The following is a 20753-nucleotide window of genomic DNA, read 5'->3' as shown; positions in this document are numbered from 1 at the left end:
TCTGCTGGAACGTCGATATAGTAAATGTACGTGCCTATGAGGTCACCGTGTGCCGTACCCCCCATGGTTGTGCAGTGCAGAGCCTGCCCAAATGTGCTGAGCCTGCCCCAGGTCAAACTGGTGACTGAACCCCAAGTCCACATTCCCAGGAGAGGCTGGACTTGATAGAGTTGCCCGGGCTTGCTCTTCAGACCTTCTCTTCTGGCTCCAGCCACAGCCCCTGGCAAATTAGCATGTTCTGCGGTATAGGGCAGTCGTGGGATCCCGGCATGGCACATGGCCACATAGCCAGCCACCAGCAAATGGCACTGGCAGCAGCCCTTCCTCCCCATCCCCTCCCCCACATTTTCATTTCTCCCCCTTGGGGCATTCCTGCTCCTTCCTGCAGAGCTGCTTTTAGTTCCCCTGAACACTGGCGATTGACACTGGGGTCTGCTGGGGAGAGGCAGCGTGTGTTAACCAGATGATGCTTTTGACATTCTTAAAAGTAGAAGAAACTTAAGTGCCTACAGGGACCCCCCTGGTCATGGGAATGGGTCAAGGTGGCTGAGTATGTCCGCACAGGAGCATCTTGTTTGCACGCGAAACAATAGGAATATTCTTCACTTCCGCTGCTCCCTCCTGCTCTTCTTGAAACACAGCCCTCAGCATAGATAACTCTGTAAGAAAAAGAGCCCCTCTCATGAGTGGGCAGATGACACCTGACATCCAGCCTCAGGGTTGACGAGCAGTAGGGTGGGGTTGGCACCTCCTCTCCATCCCACCTGACAACTTCTGTGTGTGAAATCAGGCTCCATTATGCTCTGGGGTTTTTTTGTTTTTTAAAGATTTTATTCATTTATTTGAGGCAGAAAGAGAGAACCCAAGTAGGGAGGGAGCATCAGAGGGGGAGGGAGAAGCAGACTCCCCACTGAGCAAGGAGCCTGACATGTGACTCAATCCCAGGACCCCCGGGATCATGACCTGGGCCGAAAGCAGATGCTTAACCAACTGAGCCACCCAGGCACCCTGCTCTGGGTTTTTAAGAGCAGGCCAGGGGGCTTTTATGTTGTGAATGACTGGGGTTTTGTGAAGTGTCTGGAAGGTTAGATGACCCAGCGAATCCATCCTGTGGGCCACCAGTCTGCAGGCTTTGCTCTGACTCAAAGAGATAAAAGCCCAGTTGTATTTGGAAACACCCTTCTCCAGCATTTTCCTTCTTGGATCTGGATGCTCCTCCCCTGTCACTTAGGGTCCCCAGTCCCTCTCAGACGTGGCCGGCACCAACAGGAAGGCTGTGGTGGTAGAGACTGGTATGTGTCCTGAGAGTGACGGAGTCCCCGGCTCCCTCCTTAAGTGTCATTGTTTGTGGGAGACTCACCACACGTCCTGGTTACCCTGGGCCTGCTGTGTCAAACACGGCTCTCAGGGTGTCACAGGAGGGGTGTCTGTCTCAGGTTCTTGGCCAAGCCCACTTTTCTTTTTCTATTCCATTAGAGTCTGTCTTGTCATGACACAGATTACTGTTGTTCCTATTGAACTAGGAGGAGGAGAGGGTCACATACTCAGTCACCCTAGTTCTCATTACCTGCTAGCTTGGTTGTGAGGAGAGCCCAGTGGCATTTGCTTGATTTGGACACAAGGGGGCATCAAAAAGCTGATATTAGACACACCTATGCTCTTCTGGCCTTTTATTCAGTCTCCTTTTCTGTGGTTTTATTGAAGATGGCGCTTCAGTATTCCCCTTGCAGGTGTTAGTCTGAAGTCTTGCAAGAAAGCTTCCCCTCACAGAGGGTTAAACTGGGGCTGGGACCCTAGCATCTCAGGTCTGGAAGGAACCGTAAGACATCCTCTGCCCAGCCCTGTCCCTTCGGTCAAAGGCGGAACTGAGGCCAGAGAAGTTAAGATTCACAGTCACGTTCACTCGGGTCTCAGTGGGAGAGCTGGGCTCTCATCCCCAGGTCAGAGTCCTCTGCCTCTGCTGTTTGAGCTGCAGTGGGGAAGAGGGATACCCTCTTCCCACTCACCTTCCAGAAGGAAGGACACCGATCCAGTTCTTGTGTAGTGACGCTTGTGCTCAGTGGGCGCAGCAGGCAGTTTGTCAGCGGAGGCAGCTGGCAAATTCTTCTCTCCAGCTCTTCGAAGAAAAGGCCAATGTGGGGCTGATAAAGAAAAAGCGAGATTCACCTCCAACGAACATTCCTTAAGCACCTGCCATGTGTGCGGCCACATGCTAAGTGCTTGCGCGTAACACCATCTCATTTAATCTGCGTGATCCTGACACCCCTGCCAATGTGAAGTCAGCTTAGGGAGGCATCATTTCAGAGCAGAATGGAGGAAGTCCTGCAGGCAAGCAAGAACATGCTGGAATTCTCCACCCATCCTGGACTCTGTGCCAAGATAATTACCATAAATGTAGGCAGAATGACCATTCCGCTGCAGCTGCATGCTGACTTCCTGTGTTCCGCTGCTTTTCATCTCACTTGGTGGTTCTCAAACTTCCACTTCTCAGGTGCTTCTCAGGACTGCACACCCAAAGCCTCTGCCTTTCACAGATGGTTATTATTGGCTCTCTAACTTGGGAGCTTAACCCCAGAATAAGATCAGGAGCCACCAGGGGACAGTCCTTTGCATCACGAGGGAAATATGATCAGCAGGAAGGTGGCAAGAGTTCCCCAAAGCAGTTCTTACCAGTCTGGCCCCTGTGCTTTGTGACAAGGGCTGTCATTGGCAGGCAGGTGGCTGCTGTGGACATGGTCTGTCTCGTGTTAGCGGAATGTCTGTTGGTACCATGGCTGTGACTGGGAGGGAGACCCGCAGGGTGGCCTCAGTAGGATATTGCAGTTGATTTGCCCCTTACACAACAGTATCTAAAGAGCGCGATTGTACCCCCAAGATGGGGCTCCTCGTATTGGACCGGAAGACTCCTCCCTGGTCGCTGTCTTGTTCAGCACTGCTTCTGGCAGTCACTCCTCGAGAACAAAAACCTGAGCAGCTTGCTGATGCCAGAAACAGAACCAGGAGCCTAAAGACCTCAACAGATTAGAATTGAGAGGCGGACTAAACGATATAATTGAATACAAGAACTCTGAAGTCGCGTCCTCGAGTTCTGCATGGGGGGTGCTGGATGGCTGCATGCCTTGCCGGCTGGCTGCCAACCAGAGTGTGCTGGGCTTCTCCCCGCTGCCCTTGCCTTGTGTGGGCCCAGCATCACTCCTGCACCCTTGTCCCTGCCATCTCTCTGCTCTGCCGCCAACAAAGATCTTTCTGAGAAAGCCAGTCATGTCTCTCCTTGCCTGGACTCTTCTGTGGCTCCCTGCTGTCCTTCAGGGTGGACCCTAAATTCCTTAGCCTGACTCACCCAGGCCTTTCATGATCTGGGGAAAGAGACCAGGAGTTGAGGGGTGGGGCGTATTTTTATTTTTATCTCATAGGGGTCTGAGTTTGACTGATTTTTACCATGAACTAAATAAGCTAGTCTTTGCATTAAAATAGGGTGGGATCTTGTCGCCATTACTTCCATCCTTTGTCTGACGGCCAGGAGCTTGTTGCAGCTCATCTTGTCTGGTTTCCCCATCTCCGTGCTCTGCATCATCTCGAGGGCAGCCTCCCCTTGCCACAGAGCAGTGGAGTCCCGTCCCCAAAATGAGTTTTCCTTTTAACCAGCCCATTTAAAAATGGGTGAGAACTGCCCATCCCCACACCCCACGTCCTGACTTGGGTGTTTAGTAGTTACGCCAGGAAGGCTTCACACAGGGGAGCCGGAACTGTGGAGCAGCAGCCGAGTTAGGCAGAGGGCCTCCCCCTCCTGACGGGCTGCCATTCTGGCCTCGGCAGGACGGCTATGAGCAACTCCGGCAGCTCTCCCAGCACGCCATGAAGGGCGTCATCCGCGTCAAGTTCGTCAACGACCTCGGGGTGGACGAGGCAGGCATTGACCAGGACGGTGTCTTCAAGGAGTTCTTGGAGGAAATCATCAAGAGGGTGTTCGACCCAGCACTCAATCTGTTCAAGGTATTTAAGGGGAGCGGGAGCGGGGCCGACGGCAGCCACATTCTCGGTGACGAGTGAGAAGCAAAGGGCTGGGCACGCAGGCTCCCTGCCTCTCTCCGTTCTTCTCCCTTGCAGACAACCAGCGGGGACGAGAGGCTCTACCCCTCGCCCACGTCCTACATTCACGAGAACTACCTGCAGCTCTTTGAATTTGTGGGCAAGATGCTGGGGAAGGCCGTGTACGAGGTAGGCACATGCAGGAGCGGCGCACCGTGGGGGGGGGGGGGGCGGGAAACAAGATGCTAGAAGCCCCGGGGACTTGGTGCGTGGTGTCGTGGCGGGGCCCACCTACATAAAGGCGCTGTCATTAGGAGGGAGCCCGAGAAAGCGGACAGCACCCACAATTACTGGACAGAAATACTGGGTGCTTTCCACGGGGTATGTCATTTCACCCACCCGCCCAGTCCTGTGGCCAGGCTGCTGCTGCCCCGTTTACCTGCCGGTGACAGGACCAAGGCTTCAAGAAGTCACTGGTCCAGACTCTCAGTGCTAGTTAAGCGGTAGAACCCAAATTCAAACCCAGGCTGGCCTGGTCCCGTTGTAGGAGGGCAGCATTTTGTGGGGCGTGTTAGTTGTTACAGCTGTTTCCCTAAATCTTTTGTAATTGGAGTGAGTGCTTCAGAGCCAGCCGCAGGCGTCTCAGTGTTGCCTATGAGCCAGAACAGGACCGCAGGACAGTGCCCCCAGCTGCTGGTCGAGACTGGCTGTCCCCGGCTAGCCGTATGACTGCGAGCATGTCGCATTTATTTCTGTAGGCCCTCGTTCTGGTCGGAGGGAGTAGGGGTGATAAAAGCTACGTGATGGGGTTGCTGTAGATCGTAAATGAGCGAAGATAGGGAAGACCCCCCCCCCCCCATGGTGCCCGGCTCGTCGGTCTCGTGGGGTCAGGGCGGCGTGGACTGGGGCAGGCCCCAGGTGAGGCCCACACAGCTCCCGATCCCTGTCCACTGCGAGCCAGGCCGGCAGAACTCCCTCCAGGGGGCTTTGGCCCCCACCCTGAGGGTTCTGCTCCCCAGGCAGGAAGGAAAGCTACAGCAGGAGCTTGTGGCCTTCACAATGGGCTCCAAGAGTGCCTGAGCAGCACTCATCTCTCACCCATCACAAACCCTAGGGAAGGCAGGGTGCCCTCCGACGGCAGAGCTGGTGGCTGGGGCCAGTGGAGGGAGGGAGGGAAAGAGGCCATTTGGGGGCGAGCATACGCATTCTCTCTGTGTTCATGGCCTCAGTCCCTGGCCAGCGTGAGATCAGATGCCCCCTCTGCATCCCTGCCCAGGCTCCCTCAGGCTGCCTCCTGCCCTAGACTGGGTGGGGGTCCTGGGCTCCTTTTCTGTGTTTGTTTCCACATCTGCAAATGGAGACCATATTTCAGCTGATTTCCCATTTAGAAAAGAAATCCCATGAGGATGTACCTGGCTACATGCCACATTTCTCTTTTAAACGTGTAGCTGTGCTATGTCCAGAAGAGTTGGGCCAGCCGAGAAGCATGACTTCATGGCTTCTGTGAATGTGCTCCCCCGTTCCCTGGACCCAGCGTCTGTCTCCTTCTCCAGCAGTAACAGTGCAGAGAGAAATTAGGACATGCTGGGCCCCGTGTGAGGGGCAGCATGTATTAACTCATGTAACCCTCGCAGTCCTCTGAGATGGGCCGTCATCGAGTCTGAGCCCCTGTCCCTTCTAAATCTCTCTGACCTGCATACTTCTCTCCAGCTAGAACAATCTGTCCGTCCTCCCCAGTGTTCTGCAATGGTTTTCTTGCTGCATCCCTCCCTGCCTCCTGTCCTCCTCCGGTCCGTTCCCCACGCCAAGTACAAACCTGACACTTCTCTGCCTAGAGCCCCCCTGGGGCTCCCTGCTGCCCTCTGCATAGAGTTCAGACTTCAGGAAGCCTCCACCCCCCATCTGGCCCTTATCCCTCGCCTCTCCTCCTTCAAACACTGTGCTGTGGCCAGAGAGCTCTGTGCTCCCCACCCCCCACCCCGGGGCATGCCTGTGGGCCTCTTGTAGAGAGCCCTTGTGCTCCTCAGGTCTAGCCTAGATAGGTCTCTCTCCTGGAGGCTTCCCCTGCCCTGTCTCCAAGTGAGAGCCGATGCTTTGCGTTCCTCTCCACCCTGCTCATTTAAACCTGAACACTGGGAGGCTCTGCCGGTCCCCATTTACAGAGGGGGAGAGCCGGCATCCTGCAGCCAGGCAGCAGTGCAGCTGGGACTGGAGCCCTGAGCTGTGTAGCTCCAAAGCCTGTGCCCTTAACTGCTGGACCGTGATGTCCCTCGGAGGCACTTGATGGTGTGCAAGTGGTGGGAGGTACTGGTCTCCACCTCAAAAGTTTATGAAGCGCCTCAAGATGTTCTTGACGCCCTTGAAGCCCCTCTGCAGCCTGAGCCATCCTGACCAGGTCCCTGAGGTGGGATCCCGCATGGCAGACGGCGAGCTTCCGTCTCTCCTCTTGCAGGGAATTGTGGTGGACGTGCCCTTCGCGTCCTTCTTCCTGAGCCAGCTGCTCGGGCACCACCACAGTATCTTCTACAGTTCTGTGGATGAGCTTCCTTCGCTGGACTCAGAGTTCTATAAAAACCTCACTTCCATTAAGGTCAGTGTGGCATGGCGGCAGGCATCGCTGCAGGCTGGTGGAAACTCAGTGAAGTGAAGGCCTCGGGGTTCTCGTGTGGTGGGAGGCGATTTCCTGCTCTGGGGCAGGGGCTGCTCTGTAGCCACCATGGGCCCCCACGTCCCCTTCTGGCCATTCCTACCTCCTTCCTCACGGTGATGAGTGGCCTTTCTCTTTGCTTCAGGCTGAGTGGCAGTCATAGTGGTCCTGCCCATGCAGCATCGTGTGTTGTGGGGGGGGGGAGTGGTTAAAGCTTTCAAGGATATGGCCCGCCTGGGTCCCAACACTCGCCCTTTCTCTGTTGCATTAGCGCTACGACGGGGACATTGCTGACCTGGGCCTGACTCTGTCGTACGACGAGGACGTCATGGGTCAGGTAGGTCGGCCTCTGTGGCTCAGCGATTCTTTGCCGCCCTCCACTGGCTTCCTGGGACCTGCCCTGCTCTTGGTGTTTTCCCCAGGAGAAGGTCCACAAACCGAGGCTGGCTGTCCTCTGGTGTCTGGCTCCCTCGCCCATCCCCCTACTCCCGCCTCACCAGCCAGGGGGGGCGTTCCCCCTCCCGTTCCCAGTTGACCTGGCCTTTGCCTGCTTGGCCCTCGGAGAGCTCCCCACAGAGACCCTGCTCTGCTTAGATCGCACTTAGGGTCCTTCCTGATGGAAGTTCTAATTCCCCATTTGTAACGTTGCTTTTTGTTGCCATGGTGAGGATTAGCTGTCACACACGGAGGCTTGTGACTTGCAGAGGGGAAGAAGCCGCCCGAGAAGTGCCTCGAACAGAATCCAGGCCTTGCTCTTGCTCATCATGGAGAGCAGAGCAGGAGGAAAAGACAGTGGACACTGTGGCAGCGGAGAAGTCTCCTGCCAGAGTTTGCCTTTTGGCTTTTCCCCGAAGTGCCCTCTGCGCCCTCCAGTGCTGTCCCAGCGGACACCTGCGTGAGCCTCCGTGCGCCCGTGTTCTGAGGGCTGCGGGAGAAACCGGACCTAGAGCTGCCTCGTGCAGAGCTGGCTTCTTGGGGCCGAGCCTGCATCGCCTCCGAGAGGTCACTCGTCTCCCCGAGCCCCGCTTCTCTTCTCTCACAAAAGTACCTCTCGTGAGTGTGAGTCCTGGCTGGGAGCAGCGTGACACTGTGAGCTCCTGCAGGGAGCCCTGAGCACGCTGGTGTGTGAGTGCTCTGCAGAGCCTGTGAGGGAAGAACCTCCGCCTTCCCACAAAGCGATTCTCCGAGGCTTTCCAAGTAATAGCGCGTGGACGAGGCACTCCCTGGAGCCCTTTCCGGGAAACACCAGGCCAGGGGCTTGCCAAAGGCCCTTCCAGCTTCAGGGTCCTCCGGTTGCCCCAAGGTGTTGTTAGCGCTGGGACTAGAGGCCACAATCGCTCCTTTCTTCATCATCAGAGACCCAGGATATTCTATTAGTAGAATTTCCGCTAAAATTAGCTTTAAAATTATGCATTCTTTGATTTTCAGGTGACCCCCAGAAATGCCTGAAGTTGAGGAAAATACTTCTGTGGTCTTCAAATCTTTAATCAGATTTTGAGCCTTCCTCAGAATTTTCTCTTTTGATGATAAAAGTAACGCAAACTGGTAATCACAGATTCTGCTATGAGATGAGCACAGAACATGAAAAAACCAGTTATAGGATCAGTGCCAGGAGAGCACCACTGTTAATGTGTCATGTGTTTTCAGACTTTTCTCCCGGGGCACCTATATCATTTTTTTTTCCAGAAATGGTACCATACCATTCCAGGGTACGGCTGTACCAACATCTGTTTAACTGTGCTCATAATGCAAACATGGTCCCCTCTATGATGTCTTTAAGCCTTAGTACAAATGTCTGCATGAGGGTCGGAAGAGAAGAAACCTTCCATACTGATTGTGCAGGGTCTGCTTGTTGATATTTAAGCCCTGGCTTCTTGTGAAAATGATTATTCCCATACACGTCCCATCTTCATTCTGTCATTATTATGGACGTTGGCGTCGGGCCCTTTCATCTTCAGGAAGCCTTATTTTCCCATTAGAATTCTCTCGAGTAATTGCGCCCCATCTTCTCCCCCAGCTTGTTTGCCATGAACTGATTCCTGGAGGGAAGACCATTCCTGTTACGAATGAAAATAAGTGAGTATAGCAATTAGATTTTTAAGGTCAGCACTTGAAAAAGACTTCATTCTGGCTCTCCGGTCTTACTTTGAGAATTTATTAAGATAGATTGAAGTACAAAGAGGCCATAAATATCATAATGGAATTTACTGGTTACAGTTCATAGGCCAAAATTGTATTAAATTCGATTTGCAAAATAAGAATTGACAATTTATTTTTTGCAGTAGCACATCTAAGGTCAGAGCCACCCAGGCCACAGTGCTCCTAGGAATTTAATGATGGCTCAAGATGCAGACAAATGGATTCTGAGCCGCTCGGGCACGTAGTCCTGAACCCAGAGGGCACAGAGGCAGAAGGACACCTTGGAGGGGCAGATCATTTTGGAATGATAGCATGTGGCAGTTGTATAAAATGCTGTTCTTGAGAAGACACAGTGATGAATTCAAATGCCACAGACAGGTCCTTAGACGTGGGAGGACTCGGAGGCCCAGCAGCTATTGTCACAGATAACAGGCTTTTAGAAATCTATCATAAATGTCAACCTCTTTGGTCCCTAGAAGCAAAACTCCTTAATGCACTGTCTCCACCCGCACTATTCTCACCTAATTAAAACCGTAGAACCTGGCATGAGGAGTAGATATTGGCCCTTTTGTCAATCTATCAATCTTCTCCTGCCGCCAGGCTCAGCTGAGCATCTGAACTGTTAATCTGAGCATGACTCTCCCAGTGACAAGTGAGAGCTCAGTCCCACCTGGTGAGTCATTTGGATCAGATGCACATTGCAGCCCGAGCCTCCTGCCCGTCTTGGGGCAGGTGGTTGGGGCAGTCTGCATGCTTGCGGAGCTTTGATTTAGACTGTCAGTGTGGTCAGAAGAATGGGCCTGATTCTTCTCAGGATTGAAAGACACCAGTTTTGACTCCTGGCCCCGGGTCATTAGTTGGACAACAGAGAAGAGAGCCGGGAGCTCAGGTGGGGAGGTGCTGCCGGGGGGTGTCAGCAGGGCCACCGCATCCTGTTGCTCCCTGCCGTGTGCCTAGAAACCATCCCTTCAGAGGGCTTCTGTGAGCTCATGCGTGTAAAATACCTTTCAGGATGTCTGGCTCAAAGGGGGGGCCTCAGTAAAGGAGAGCAGTGAACGTCCCCAGTGTCAGCTGTGTAACATGTCCCATAGAGCCCGCCACCCCCAGATCGGCTGTGTTTTGCTGGGCGTGGCACGAGGGTGATGGTGGAAGCGGCATGGATCACAGCGAGAGGCAGCGGGCCAGTGCAGCCTGTGCTGGAGTGAGACTCCTGCCTGGACCTGTGTGAAAGCCACTTCACAAACTTACACGTTCTCAGCAAAAACCTCAGCGTGGGGCGCCTGGGTGGCTCAGTTGGTTAAGCAGCTGCCTTCGGCTCAGGCCCTGATCCTGGAGTCCCGGGATCGAGTCCCGCATCAGGCTCCCTGCTCAGTAGGGGGTCTGCTTCTCCCTCTGACCCTCCTCCCTCTTGTGCCCTCTCTCTCTCTCTCTCTCAATAAATAAATAAAAATCTTTAAAAAAAACAAAAAACAACTCAGCGTAAGGGCAAGGGGATTCGGTTCGACAGACGGTCTTAAAAGGCCTGGAAACGCCTATTCCGCCCTCCTTAGGAGTGATACTTGATCTTGCACTTTCTGTTAAATGGGAAAGTCCTCCAAAGTCCCCCTCTCTCTTTTGGTAAAATGGGACAATATCAGCAACCTGCTTCGAAGTGTGTATGAAAGGGGTATCAATAATGGAAAAAGTTGTATATAAGTATCTCGATGTGCAAGTCTGCTGCTGGATAATTTTTTTAAATAGGCATATTTTCAGGGTTAGAAACTCAGGTCTGAGCACTGTGGGGTAAAATTTTTATTTGGACTGTGCTAATTTGGGATTTGGGGGGTTGTACCTGGGCTGGGCTCAGGTACTTTGCTAAGAAATCAGCCATGCTAGCAAGCCTGGATTTAACCTGTTCGAAAGGTTTGCATTGTATTACAGTCGTAGATGAGGTCATTGCACTCAGTAAAGCAGGCCCAGAAGACCCATCTGCTCGGAACTGTTGTTAGTGCTCTGACTTCCCCTTTGAACCTAAGTGTAAGCCAGCTGCATTTGGTCACAGCTTTCTGCAGGCTTACTTTGCATGGCTTCCAGTCTTGGTCCAGATTAGCAAGGCTTTGATGGAGGTTTCATCATGCAGCCGTTTTTCTTCCATTTTTTTTTTCTTAAAGATTTTATTTATTTATTTGACAGAGATACGGGGAGAGAGGAAACACAAGCAGGGGGAGTGGGAGAGGGAGAAGCAGGCCTCCCACGGAGGGAGCCTGATGCAGGGCTCGATCCCAGGACTCTGGGATCATGACCTGAGCCGAAGGCAGACGCTTAATGACTTAGCCACCCAGGCGCCCCTCTCCATTTTAAAGCTTACTAGAGGACAGAGTTCTCTCTTAATTGGATGAAATTAAATAAAAGTCCAAAAAGCCGTACTTTTTGTACTGAGAAAGGGTCCTCTCCTTACCTGGGTTTGGGGGAGGAGTGAACACCTACACAGTGGCACCTAGCGTGCCATTCAGGAAGGTTAGCATTACCATCATCATCATCACCGTTGTCCTCACCGTCATTCTGGTGAAGTGCCCTGGTACCACTGGTGTTTTTGTTAAGTGGTCCAGAAATGACTAGACTCATCTTTCAGCCCACTGGTAACAGCCTAGCCTGGCCTCCTAATTCCCACTGTTTTCTCCTGTTGGCAACAGGATTAGCTACATCCATTTGATGGCACATTTTCGGATGCACACCCAAATAAAAAACCAGACAGCTGCCCTCATTAGCGGATTCCGCTCCATTATCAAGCCCGAGTGGACTCGGATGTTCTCAACCCCTGAGCTACAGCGTCTCATCTCCGGTGACAATGCTGAGATTGATCTGGAAGATTTAAAGTAAGGAGCGAAGGTGGGGAGGGGGGGTGAAATCTTCAGCCTCCTGGAAAGCAAGCTGCCCCCTTGCTGGGCTCCTTCTGTTTCAGAAGCCCACCTCCAAGTGTGCGCCTTCCTGATCACTGGGTGAATCGCTCTGAAATAAAAGATCCCCCACTTGTCTGCCTAGAGACTAAAAAGTGGAAGTAGAGTTTAAGCCGGTGTCAAGGACTGCTGGGCTCTCCAGAGTTCTGGGAAATGGCAGTGCAGGAGCTCTTGTTAGCTCCTATTCGGGAGTCTCAGGGCCGGCTCTTGAGCTCCCCACCGTCTTAGCTTCCAGGGACGTGGGTTACGAAGGCGTGAACTTCTGCCCTGAGAAGTTCAGGAGTCACCCAGGCCTGCCAGAGTTGGCTGTGCCACTTGGCTAAGTTCCGTCCCTGCCTGTGTCTGTAAGCACCCATTGGAATGTGTGGCTGAGCCCATTGTCTGCATTGTTTTCAGGAAGCACACGGTGTACTACGGTGGCTTTCATGGAAGTCACAGGGTCATCATCTGGCTCTGGGATATTCTGGCCTCTGACTTCACTCCCGACGAGAGAGCCATGTTTCTGAAGGTATTTTATATGTTACCTAGATATGCGTTCATAGATATTCTCATAAACCTAGAGGACACTTGATGTAATAATTTATACTGGGAAAAAGTAAAATTATCAAGAGGACCTCCTATCATCAGCATATTCTCTCCCCTAGGCCGCCTCCATGGTAGGTCAAGCAGTAAACAGACAGGCTCGGGGTGAGACTGAGTCATGTGGGCCCAGGAGCTGCTGCGTACCCCTCTGCAGAGACAGGCCTGCATGGGCTTGAGCTCGTTGGGCTCAGCACTCCGTCTTCCCCTTCACTGGTGCTGGCCTTGCTCACATCTCGTTTCTTCCTTCCTTATAGAAGCAAATGGTGTTTATTACCTTAAAATACAGACAAGCAAATTTTTTTTTATTTTTTTTTATTTTTAAGTACTTTCTGCACCCAACGTGGGGCTCAAACTTATAACCCCAAGATCAAGAGTCACATACTCCACCAACTGAGCCAGCCAGGCGTCCCCAGACAAGGAAACTTTTGAACAATCTCCATTCCTACTCTCCAGGGACTGCCTCTGTGTACCTTTTCCTCAGTGGTGTGAAATATGCAGTACCACACATACAATGTCCCCGTAAAACACACGTGATTGAGTAGGCTGATAGCAATGTGTATTTTTGCAAACAGAGTGGCTGACATTAACCAGTTCCCTTATACCGGTGTCTTTAAAGTTGTAAACGTTCAAAACATTCCCTCCGACGACACCGTGTTGTTTCCTGTTACTGACGTTGGCAAAGCCTTTTATAGGACCCTGGATGACATACACACTTGTCTGTGTATTTGTTACATACCTGTGTATTTTTATAAAGACGGAATCCTCACTTTGCCACCCGCTCTTCTATTTGATATTTTATCCTGAACACTTTGCCATATTCTGGGGGTAGATTTAAGTACCTTGAAATATTTTCCTTTGGACATTTGGGTTTCTAGAATGGTCTCCAGTGACCTTGGTTGTTGAGGCAACATGAACAGTATCACCACCAGTTGAAATGGCAGCAGGTTTTCTTTCTCCTTGGTTTGTCATTCTGAGGAGAGTTCATTCCCATCAAGGAGACCATCACTCCTAGAGGCAGAAATGCCCGGGCCATCCCTACAGGTTTCAAAGGAGTTGGGGTAGGCAGGTAGACATAATTCCAGAAATTCTTTTTTTTTTTTTAATTTTATTTATTTATTTGAGAGAGAGAATGAGATAGAGAGAGAGCATGAGAGGGGAGAGGGTCAGAGGGAGCAGACTCCCCGCTGAGCAGGGAGCCCGACGCGGGACTCGATCCCGGGACTCCAGGATCATGACCTGTGCCGAAGGCAGTCGCTCAACCGACTGAGCCACCCAGGCGCCCCTAATTCCAGAAATTCTTAAGAGAATCAATTCTGATTTTCCAGCAGCGCCTCTTATAGGCAAAACACTCCCTGCCGGCCTCTAAAACCGCTCCTCTGCCTCTCCTGGAAAGAGGAGAGAGTCCATGTCTCCTAACTCTGTGCAGTCTGTCCCACACAGCGGGCATGTTTGTGTCTCTGGATAGCCGGTGTCCAGACCCGCAGTTCCTGCAGACAGGCCCCAGAGTCAGGTGGAAGACACAGCCCTCGTACGGGAGTGCACCTGACTGTGCTTGCTTTAGCTGTAACGCGAGCAGATGGCAGCTTCCTGTGCTCTCTGCCCCTCGGCCTCCCGTCCCCGGGGGATGAAAGCACCACTCCCTCCATAGACCAGCCCTGGCTTGCGGCACACAGCAGGTCTGAGCGGCCTGAATTGGGATAGGCACGGGCTCTTCTGGGTCTGTCTTCTCATCCTTAAAACGGAGCAGATCACACAGCTTCCAAGGAGTGATGAGGTGAAGCCGGGTCCCAGAGCGCTCAGCACAGTCCTCAGCCCTGCTTTCTTAATAGGAGCTGCTGCTGTGCTTCAGCTGGTGGAAAATAAACTGTACTGGACAGTAACATCGATACTGGGTGTAAAAATGGTTTCTGAAACCTGCCACACCAAAACTCTTTGGACACCATTTAGAACACTGTTTCAGTGGTAACATTTATTATATTAAGACCCAAACACTCAGCTTGCTGTGGAATTTTGAAGCACAGCTGGGTGCTTTAGTAGCAGGCCCGTACATCCCCTGGAGAAGGGAGAGTGTTTGTAGCTCATGTTCAGTTCTAAAACGCAAATGGTTTCTTCGGACTTCCCTCTGCAGGTTTATCACTTGGATTTCTAAGTCGGTCCGAGTTCTCTGTGCAGATACAAGCTAGCACGTATGGGGAAATAACCCAGGTGCTGCCATCTGGGAGAGGCAAGGAATCCCAGGAGTGTAGCTAGGGAGCATGGCTGGCTGCCCATGGGCCCCATTCCGGGTGTCTGGCGCATTGGTGTGCCCCTCAGTCTTGCTGGCGCGGGACACCTGATTGTTGTCTGCATGCTGAGGGCAGATTCGTCTGTCAGGGAGGGGCCCCCAGGAGCCAAGCTCACAGAGACTGCTCTGTGACGCAGCAGGCCAGGGTGCTCGGGGGAATGCACCTGCACACCTCCCCCCGGCTGGCTAGGAAGCCGAGCAGGAAGCCAGGTGCCAGGGGATTGGGGCCCTCTCTCCTGTGCCACGCGTTGGGGGCACCGCCGTCTCCCTCTACCCAGTGCTCCCATGCATGGTGTCTCTCGAAGCAAAGGCCTGCATGCCAGTCCCACCGAGATCAGTCCCGTGGAGGGGGAGTTTGTGTTGTTCCTGAACTCAGCTGCCCATTCTCCACCAGCCCCTGGGTTGGCACGCACAAATGACTGGTCACATCTGCTGGTGTGGCTTTCATGTGTTTTAACCTTCAAGAACAACACCCTTAAGAGAGACATGAGACGTATACCAGTTCTTGGGCTGAATGCACGGTCTGTGGTCACCCTCCTGTCATACTATGACTGGAGAAAGCAAAAAACATGCAGCTCGCCTGCCAGGGGCCCGTTGCTGAGGGAGCAAGAGCCCCAGTCTGGCCCCTCGATCTGCCTTGTGTTGCAGTTTGTGACCAGCTGTTCCAGGCCCCCGCTCCTGGGATTCGCCTACCTCAAGCCTCCCTTCTCCATCCGCTGTGTCGAAGTGTCAGATGATCAGGTACCACTGCTGGGGGAAGAGTCAGCTGCTCTTGGTGGTGGTTTGCTGTGCCCACTGGGTAGAACCTTTACCTGGTCTGTGTCCGCCGGGCAGGCAGCGCAGCTCCTGGGAGCCAGGTGCGAAGGTTCCACAGCCCTCCAGCCAGGAGAGCAGTCAGGCCCCCAGAGGATGCCCTTGGACTCGGGCTGTTCTTTGGCCTCAGCTCTCTCGGAGGTCCCTTTCTCTTTATTCCCTCAGGAAAGGGTACCTGGGGGTGGTTTTAGTAGCTGGTGGCCTGGCCGGGGCTCCAGGTCTGAGAGGCAGTGTGGGAGGGGGCTAAGGACACTGGCTTAGGAATGGGGCAGGCGAGGGCTTGTGTGCTGCCCCTTCACATCTGGCAGGCCGCTTCATTTCCTCGTCTGTAAGGGGGAACAGATGCCTCCGGGGTTATCATGCTCCGTGGAAGGGGGGCTCCAATAGTAGCCATTGTTCAGCGTCTCAGCCCCTCTCCCCTGCTTGCAAAAACCCAGCGGCCTCTGAGTGTAGCTGCCTCTCCGGATGCTGCAGTCTGGCCTCCACGTCACTCGTGTGACACCAGACAACCCTCAGTCCCCTTACTTAAGGAAGATTGCCCCACATTACAGTCTGCCATGGGCCACACGCTGGCGGGAGGAAATGGGAGGCTGCATTTAGACATGTTTTTGTACCTGAAGTATGTTTACAGTAGTCTGGCTCTTTGAGAATCAGTTAAGCGATAACTAGCAGTTAACCCGAAGGTCCTCTTTCTGAGCGCTTACCTAACAGGGGTCCCCCGTGCAGGACTGGGCTGCTGGGGCTGCTGCTGCTGTGCTCAGCACTCAGGGCCAGGGGCCTCCGTTCCAGGGCGGCCTCAAGCAGCAGTGTGCTCTCACTGGCCTGGCCGTTCTGCTCGGCCCCGAGGCTAGCCAGGTCCTCTCCTGGGTCACCTGCTCTGGCACCTACCCAGGCTCCCTCGCCAGGTGCCTCCCACCCAAGGTTGTGGTGTGTGCTTGCAGGACACGGGGGACACCCTGGGCAGTGTCCTCCGGGGCTTCTTCACCATCCGCAAGCGGGAGCCGGGCGGCCGTCTGCCCACCTCCTCCACCTGCTTCAACCTGCTCAAGCTGCCTAACTACAGCAAGAAGAGCGTCCTCCGGGAGAAGCTGCGCTATGCCATCAGCATGAACACGGGCTTCGAGCTCTCCTAGTTCCCCACTCCCGCCACCTGCCCTGGCCGGCTCCTGGGGTCCCAGGGACCTTCAGCTCCAGGGGGCGGGGTCACCCTGGGAGTGGGTGACCCAACAGGCCGGGTGACCTCTCACTCTCTATAGCCATGAGGCTCCCCTGTGGCCTCAACTACTTGGGACGCACATGATGACTCCATAGCATTCTCCAGGTGACACTGATGGGAAGGGTGTTGAGAATAAACCTCCAGGTTCCGCCCACACTGATCCTTTTCTCCTACTTTCCGGGGTCTGAAGCCCAGGCCTGTGACCACAGAGGGCCTTCTCCTTTTGATAGTTTGGTTTTTTGGTGAGTCTTTTCTTTAAATTTGTGAGTGAGCTGTGCATGAACAAGCCCCAGGAACTCCAAGGGTCCAGAGTGGTTTTCGCAATATGGTCCTGAGTGCCCAAAGCCTACTACGGGTGAGACGCTCTCCTTCTGTTTCTGAAAACTCTCTTCTCAGGTAAGGCCTTGCCAAGCCTCTATGCACTCGACAAAGTCTCTGCCTCCGTCCCGTCCACAGCGGCCTCTCTGCAGACAGGCCCACCTGCTCCTCAGGGAAGCAGAGGTGCCTGCCAGGAAGGCTGCGGAGCCCGGGACGTTCGGGCACTGCCCCCACCTTGAAACCACGCATTCTGTGCGGCAGCGGTGCCCCTCCCCCACTCCTCAGGCCAAGCTGCCAGGAGGCCCCCACTGGCTTGATCCTGTCTCGTGCGTTCACATTGGCATCCTGGCTTGGGGAGAAAAAAATACCTGTTGGCCCTTAAGAGCAGCTCCATTTCCAGAGGGCGCTGGCTGTTCCCCAAAGCCTGCTGATTAGGGGGTAGCTGCCTTCCCCCTGCTTGTTTGCCCTGCTTTTGTCTAGTAAGGAACAAAACACTAGCCGAGTCTCCCAGCCTGTTGGGGCAGTGGCCTCCCCCTATTGATGGTAAAATCCCAAGAAACTTGGGTCTTGCCGCTCATTTTTCCTCAGCACGGGGAACCGGGAGCCCTTTGCACTTGACAGACGCTCAAAGGGCTGAGGGAACTCTGGGTTTTTTGGTTTTTGGTTTTTTTACTTCGTTTTCTCTTCCAACCCGTTGTGCTCCTCTGCCCTCATTCTTCCCCCTTATCATGAGAACTTTATTCTAGATCCAGGGAATTGAGACAAAGCCCATGTCCACGGTCTGTGTTGACAGCCATCAACCCTCACCCCCCTCGTCAAGCTCCTTATGCATCCCCACCACCAAGATTGAAGCCAGGAGTGCCTGGTCCCTCCTCTGCTCTGTGGAGCTGGCTGGGGGCTTGCAGCTTTCTACCAAGCAGCAGAGCACCTTCTGGCAAAAACCTTCATGTTGGCAGCAAAGCGGGCAAGACCTATCTCCATGGCCTCCCTCAGAGGGTTACAGCTGGGTGCCGTGTCCTGCCCGGGCCCAAGCCTGGCTCCCTTAGAGCCCCCGGGCTTCTGGAAAACAGAGTTTATGTTTTACTTTGATGGAAAGATGGCAAGGAATTTAAAGACAGGAATTTATTATTATTATTTAAGATTTGTTAGTAACCTCTGATTCTGTGGATTTGCCACTTTAAATACTCGACTCCTTTGAAGACCTCCTCAGAACACGCGTGTACGCAGAGCAGGTTTGTACGTTTATGCAGGGGCCCAAAGGACGATCAGCCTGCACAGAGACGTTTGATTCCATCTTGACTTTGATTACCCAAGAATCCGCCAGCTTGGGGGTGGGGAGAGAGTGGCTTCTAAGCACCGACACCAACTTTATCTGTTCTTTTGATGAGGAGGGGTGGTTTGTAATTTCACTTAAATTGTTCTCTCCAACAGCTGGAGATACTGCACTCTCGAAAACACTGCATCTGTACTTTTATGGCTGGTGTTCATTGACACCTCGATGGCTCTTGATGGCTCTAAAAAGTTGTGGGGGGGGGTTGGTTTCATAGATAACCTAGGGATTAAAATGTGATCAGAGGCTTTATTAAATTTGTACTTCAGCACATGATGGCTGTGTTCTGCTGTTTATCTGAAGAAGGAGTGCCTTAGGACCACATGCCTGGGTAGCTCACGAGGGGGCTCCTGGAGCTTAAAGGGCACATAGGCTCCCACCGTGGAAAGACGATTCAGAGGAAAATACAACAGACACTCAAGTCTCAGCGGCAAAGCAGAGTTAGTAGCGGTTGACAATGTTCTATTCGCTTCCAGTTCTGTTTTGAGAGGTAGCACGTTTCAGATAAAGCTCAGGTCACCTCCAGCACCACCCAGGCCCTTGTCCCTCTCACCCACTTTTCCAGAGGCAGGCATCACCCCGGATTACGTGTTTTATACAGTAACGGATACAATAGATGTGTGTTCATTGAAAACCATCCACATAACTCACAAACACATGAAGGCAAATTTTACAGCTACATCGGGGTCTGTGTGGCTTTGCTCCCTGAGGATCGTACTTGCAGGACACACAACCCTGTGTCATTCTGTTCAGCCCACATTTACGCTCAGCAGAAAACCCATCTCAAAACCGGCCCCTTTTTCCAGCTCCACCTTAGTTGGTTTTTGCCCTCATCCGTGGCAGCTGCGGCCTCCTGGGAGTTCTCACCAGCCGTCTCCGGCCTGGAGCCCCCAGAGGGTCGGAGCAGGAGGCTGGCCCGTTGAAATCCAGGCACTCAGACAAGAAGTCCTGAAAGCCTGACGGCCCTTTTATAATAGAATGCCTGGGCACCCAAGAGGAGTTGTGTGTGCCGGGTTTTCTCACGCGGAGCATTCATACCGGCGAAGGAAAAGAATCAACCTCCCCAGATACGCCGGCAGCGTGTGAGACACTCCCACCTAAAAATCCAAAGCCTCGTTCTGTGACATTTTGGCCTTTACAAATTATCATGGCAAAGAGAAAGTTCTTATGACTAGGAAAAACAAGTGGGTTTTTTTTTTAATTTATTTAAACGAAAACAATTTTAGTACACAGACAGAACTTGCAAGTGCCTAAGAATATTGAGGTCGGACACAGTTTGAGAAACACTCCACCATGTTTGGGACTGCAGCAAAGCCATCTGCCGGTCTTTGTCCTGTTGACTTAGCAGACGTCGCGCTGCTAAACGTGTGTGGCGGGGTTATGGACAGACCAGTTATCTCTGAGGTTGGTTCATCTGGAGATCCAGGCCTCCCTTAGGCCTCAGACCTACTTCCTGGAAACTTCGTAGGTCAAAGAGCCGCTGAAGAACTGTACTGTGGTTCGTTCGGTGCATTTTTCAAGAAGCCGAGCAAGGGCTCAGGACCACAGAGACGCGTGTGAACCCTCCCTTCCTGGTTTGGGGCCGGGATCGGCCTGTGCCTCCTAAGAATCTCGGTGCCCACTCCCGGGGTGCACAGGGATTACATGGAGCATGTGACCTGCACCCCCTCAGTTCCTGGCACCAAGTCGGCATCCGACGTTAGTCCTCTTCCTACATTTGCTCACCCTGCACTAGAAGAAAACGGAGCTGCCTGTGGCCTGTCCATCTGGCCCTGGCCCAACTTCCAGTAGCTTCTGCTGCCAGTGAGAAAGCATCCGCGGTCTCCCAGGGAACTTCTGCAGAGCAGCGGGAAGGCCCTTTCCCTCCTCCACGCCACGAGGCGTTCCCAGCTGGCGTGGCCTCCAGCCACCTTACTCACACACACACTCCCGGACGCCGGACGGTCTTCAGGGTCAAGATGAAGTCGCTTGCTCATTATGATCATCATGAGAGCTAACATTTTTTACAAGCCTGTGCTTGCATCGCCACTGACTCTGGAGCCTAAGCCCTCGGGGCTCTGAGGGCACTGGACAGAGCAGGCTTGGAGCCTCGGGAACTGGGTTCGCGTCCCAGCTCTGCTGCTCATTGGGAGGCCGGGGACAAGGCCTCTGGCATCCCTGGGCCGTACCTCCCACCATGCAATGGCCTGTGCCAGGCCCTCTGAGGACAGTCGGTGATTCATGGCCAGTGTAACTGTTGCCATTATTTTATTCCAGAGACCTAACTGACGTCCCCTCTGGAATTTGTTTTTCAGACTTCTTGCAAGGAGGCCTCCAGAGGTGTTAACAGGACATCCTGAGGGGCTTCTGCTGGGCTTCACCCTCAGCCGCGGGTTTTTGGCTCCTTTACCTAAGCCCTCACCAGGTCCTGAGCTTCCACCACGCACTTCAGCCCAGCCTCTCCCCCAGCCTGGGACCAG

The 20753-nt window shown here is 53.3% G+C and overlaps 1 protein-coding gene across 6 annotated transcripts in view; it reads left to right on the top strand.

The window, feature by feature from the left end:
* The window catches only part of UBE3B (ubiquitin protein ligase E3B), a 51813-nt gene extending 33243 nt beyond the window's left edge, over window positions 1-18570 (top strand). For all 6 annotated transcript variants that reach the window (XM_028116498.2, XM_028116502.2, XM_028116495.2 and 3 more), the window contains 9 exons: window positions 3817-3993; window positions 4108-4218; window positions 6482-6619; window positions 6948-7013; window positions 8694-8752; window positions 11488-11670; window positions 12148-12259; window positions 15266-15358; window positions 16372-18570. In XM_028116498.2, coding sequence (XP_027972299.1) covers window positions 3817-3993; window positions 4108-4218; window positions 6482-6619; window positions 6948-7013; window positions 8694-8752; window positions 11488-11670; window positions 12148-12259; window positions 15266-15358; window positions 16372-16563 — 1131 coding nt within the window. In that variant the 3' untranslated portion in view covers window positions 16564-18570. The remainder of the gene's footprint in view (window positions 1-3816; window positions 3994-4107; window positions 4219-6481; window positions 6620-6947; window positions 7014-8693; window positions 8753-11487; window positions 11671-12147; window positions 12260-15265; window positions 15359-16371) is intronic.
* Window positions 18571-20753: the final 2183 nt, after the last annotated feature.

This window comes from Eumetopias jubatus, unplaced genomic scaffold (assembly GCF_037043125.1).
Source record: "Eumetopias jubatus isolate StellerSeaLion01/CBP00866 unplaced genomic scaffold, mEumJub1_p1.0 scaffold_16, whole genome shotgun sequence".
NCBI lineage: Eukaryota > Metazoa > Chordata > Mammalia > Carnivora > Otariidae > Eumetopias > Eumetopias jubatus.
Note: the sequence above shows the minus strand (reverse complement) of the source record. Positions and strands in the feature narration are given on the sequence as shown.